This window comes from Sinocyclocheilus rhinocerous, unplaced genomic scaffold (genome assembly GCF_001515625.1).
Source record: "Sinocyclocheilus rhinocerous isolate Xijiao unplaced genomic scaffold, SAMN03320098_v1.1 scaffold111, whole genome shotgun sequence".
Lineage (NCBI taxonomy): Eukaryota > Metazoa > Chordata > Actinopteri > Cypriniformes > Cyprinidae > Sinocyclocheilus > Sinocyclocheilus rhinocerous.
This window is the reverse complement of record NW_015642811.1, coordinates 1,113,939-1,117,706: the sequence shown is the minus strand read 5'-3', so window position 1 is coordinate 1,117,706 and position 3,768 is coordinate 1,113,939. Positions and strand designations below refer to the sequence as shown.

Sequence of the window (3,768 nt, the reverse complement as noted above, 5' to 3'; positions counted from 1 at the left end):
TCAAACCAGCGATGACACAGGTATCGTGTAGTAGCTACGTCTATCTCCAGCAGCGTTCTGGAACATTTACAGAATAATGACAGTTATAAACTTTAATATAGGCCTACACTAGTCTAAACTGAATATAGCCTAGTATCCAGTGATGCTTTAAAATAGCCTAGCAGAATTATTATTAGTGTTTTTTGACCATTCTACATCAAAAGTATTATTTCTGTTTTATTCGCCTATATTTATGTAAACGAATGATCTATAGCCTGCCTAATAGAGAACTTTTTATGTATTTGTTAAATTTATATTAGACCAGTGACATAAACTCAACAAACGCGTTCCCGTGTAGTGCAGATGGTGGCTGGGTCTTGAAAAATAGACAGCAGCTCACATGCTGTAGCCTACATGAAAACAAAAATTCGAAAACTCTATTTTCCGTAAATCTAATTCAGTATATATTTATATCAGATAGATGCAGTGATGAAGGGGGTCCAATAAACATCCAAGATGGCTGCTAGTTGATGTAAAATTATTTCACATATTACATAGTTATATTAGGCCTAAAATAATCTAACATAATTAAAATGCTAAAAATGAGGATGTAAGCCTACAACATGTAAACTAACATTATGTTTCACAATCGTATGAAAATTCACTACTGTTTCGCCTTCCTATTACTGCAAGTTTCTCAAGATTTTATTGACAGCCATGATGACGGATTCACAAAGACAAAAGTCTGGTATCAAGCTTTTAGCATTTTATTCAAAAGGTGACCAGGATTCTGTACAGCGGGCAAAGGGAGATTTCTAGGGCACAGGAGCTTTCCTCTCCTCATCCCTTCATCTCTCCCTCTCTCTTTCCATCTTCCTGGGGAAAGGGGGATGTGAGCCGGGGAAAGAACAGATGACAAAAAATTGAAATAAATTATGGAAGGAAAAAAAGAAACCATGCAGGAGAGAAAGGAAATAGGGAGGAAGAGGGAAGTGTTTTTATTGGTGCCTCCGTCCCAAACAGAGACACTCAGAGGCCTGGGAGAATCACAGCCCCACTGGGCTTTAACAGCTCGACAGACACAGACTGCAATGTGAGCCAGGGAGTCTGTCATCCCAAAAACATCTGCCCCTTCATAGCAGCAACACAGGGAAGATGCAGCCTCTCAGACATCTCTCCTCCTCTCCTTCCTCTTGCGCCCCTCTCCCTCTACTCCACCTCCCCTCTTCCTCTCCTGGTCTGGCCTTCACTTGCTGGCCATGGTGTAGCAGCCGTGTGGGTGCCACTGCATGTCACGGATACGCCTCACAGACTGAAACTGAGGGCAACGGGCGCCATACTCGTTAAAGTGTCTGTATTCACCCTTCTCCAGCAGGTACTGGCTGCCACGGTATCCAGGGTACTGATAGCCCACCCAGCTGAAGAAAACAAAGAGGTTAGTTTGTGCACCCTTGATACTGTACTAGGTGTAGTATTTAAACCAGGGTTAAACTAAAACCATTAAAAAAAACTTTTTGTAAATAAAAAAATATATTTTTTACAATATATTTTTTAATATTTTAAATTATTTTATTTCAGCTAGTTTCCAAAACAAAACATCTCTTTTTCATTTAGTTGTACTTGATGTGCTAAAATAACTAAAAGTAAAACAAATAAAAATGACTAAAAACTACATAGACGTTTTAAAAAAAACTAACTAATAACTTAATAACTAATAATAAAATGAAAATGAAAACTATAAATATAAACACATTTTCGTAACTAAAATATAAAAAATAAGTAATAAAATAAAATACTTTTTTTTACATTTGACTTTTTTAGTTAATGCACCCTTGATTATACTATGCATAAACTAATTTATATATTTAAACCAGGGTTATTATAGTACACAAAAACCATTAAAAAAAGATTTTCATAAGTAAATAAAATATTTTTACAATATAATTATTTTATTTCAGCTAGTTGCAAGGCAACATTACTATTTTTCAGTTAGCTTAACTTGATGTAAAATAACCAAAGCTGAAATAAAAATGAATAAAAACTATAGACTTTTTTTTTTTATCTAATGATTATGACAAAAACATTAAAATGTAAAAACTTAAGTTAAAATTAAATAAATATATGAAAAATGTACATATAAATATAAATATAAAAACAAATAATGTATTAATAAAATATCTAAATTATGCATCTAGTATCTTAAGCATCTTGTTGTGCAAGATATGTTATTGTTATATCTATCTCTATTATTGTTATAAAGTATTACTTCTAGTTTACAGTTTAATAAGTTCTTGACAGCCACATTGTCAATATTGTCAAGCATTTGTGATGGCCACAAGTGCACAGAGGTTTGACCGAGTGAAATCTCACTGGCTAAAGATACTTTGCACTTACGTTCCACAGCTGACCATGATGCTGCCAACTCTGTCGGTGAATCCGTAGGAGAACAGGCTAGGAACGTCATCATCCATGATCTCCATCTTGCGGCCCTTGTACTCGCCCACCTCATACAGGCAGATCTTGTGCTTCTCAGGGTCCTGCAGGAGAAAACGCAATGAATGCATTGTGAAAGCATTCAAACAATGGGCCTACAGTTGTGAGAGCATTTACACACCATTCTGACGGGTCTGAAGGAAAGCAGGTAGTCGTTCTTCTGGCAGTTGCTCCAAGAATCCCAACGAGGATACTCACCCTTCTCCAGGATGTACATCTCACCGCAGAAGTTCATCTGCTCAAAGCCCACAAAACTGCAGAGGGCACATAAAGAGGTGAGTGAGATATGTTATTCTTTGTAAATCACGAGTGTTTAATATAGATGCAGAGATGCTTACGGGCCACACTCCACACGTAGTGAGCGAACTCTGTCCATGCCCATTTCACAAACATTCATGCATTCAGCGTTAATCTCAATCATGCGTCCCTGGAAGTTTTCCTGGTCGAACACATACATCTAATAGAAAAAGAGAAACCTATTATTATCATATTAAATCAATGACCAAGCAGAATTGCACATGTGTATGTTTACCCTGTAGGACATCATGCCCATCTCGGACTTCTTGCTCTGGGCTGCCTTGCCGTCGGTCTGGGAGGCAGTCTTTTTTTCTCCACTGGAAGACATGGCGCCTGAGGTAAAATTAATAATAGAATATAAAAAGAAAGAATATTCATATAACTGTAATATACCTCGGAAATGAGAGATAAAACGGAGAAAAATTCATAAAGAAATGGCAGGGCCGACCACTATAATATACAGTATTTGATGCTGGAAGAGAGGGATGAAGTGTTTTAGGAGATGAAAAATACAAAAAACATATGTTTGGAATGGATGTAAGGGGTCTTTGGGGGAAACTATTTTAAAGTGGTAGGGACAAAGGGAAGTGTGGGGTGTTGGTGTTGATGATGGTGTTGCAAATCAAAACTTGCCTCTTGTACTCTCCAAGCTGTTGGGTTAAAGTTTAATGTGTATGTGTGAGTGGATATTTTGATGTCTTACCTGTGTGTTCAGTGAGTGTGTGTCCGTACCCAGGGTTCACTCTGAGAGTGTTTGTGTCTGACCGTGCTCTCAGCTCTTATACCCTGGCGCTGAGTCTGTGCGGATTACACTGAAACAATGAAACATGCCGTGTTCAGCAAACTCACAGAAAAGAAGCCCCTCATCATCAGCACAGAGTGAGAAAGAGAGTGAGAGCCAGAGAGGAAAATAATTCAGCAACCGAGTTCCAACTTCAAACTTGTCACCACACAAACTTGGATGTTTGAGCCTAATACATAAGTAATATGGGGGACATC

General features: G+C 37.6%; 1 protein-coding gene across 2 annotated transcripts; it reads right to left on the bottom strand.

Annotated features, from left to right (window-relative positions):
- Positions 1 to 723: 723 nt before the first annotated feature.
- On the bottom strand, positions 724 to 3,544 carry crybb1l1 (crystallin, beta B1, like 1). Of its 2 annotated transcripts, none has more exons than XM_016573618.1 (6): positions 3,473 to 3,544; positions 3,005 to 3,102; positions 2,811 to 2,929; positions 2,594 to 2,726; positions 2,374 to 2,516; positions 724 to 1,397 (listed from the first exon to the last, which is right to left on the bottom strand). In XM_016573618.1, the coding sequence occupies exons 2-6, from the start codon at positions 3,095 to 3,097 to the stop codon at positions 1,226 to 1,228; spliced, it is 660 nt and encodes a 219-aa protein (XP_016429104.1). In that variant the 5' UTR covers positions 3,098 to 3,102; positions 3,473 to 3,544; the 3' UTR covers positions 724 to 1,225. The 2 variants fall into 2 exon arrangements, with proteins under 2 accessions (XP_016429104.1, XP_016429105.1); XM_016573619.1 differs by having other exon boundaries at positions 3,005 to 3,105; positions 3,478 to 3,528.
- Between the last annotated feature and the right edge of the window lie 224 nt (positions 3,545 to 3,768).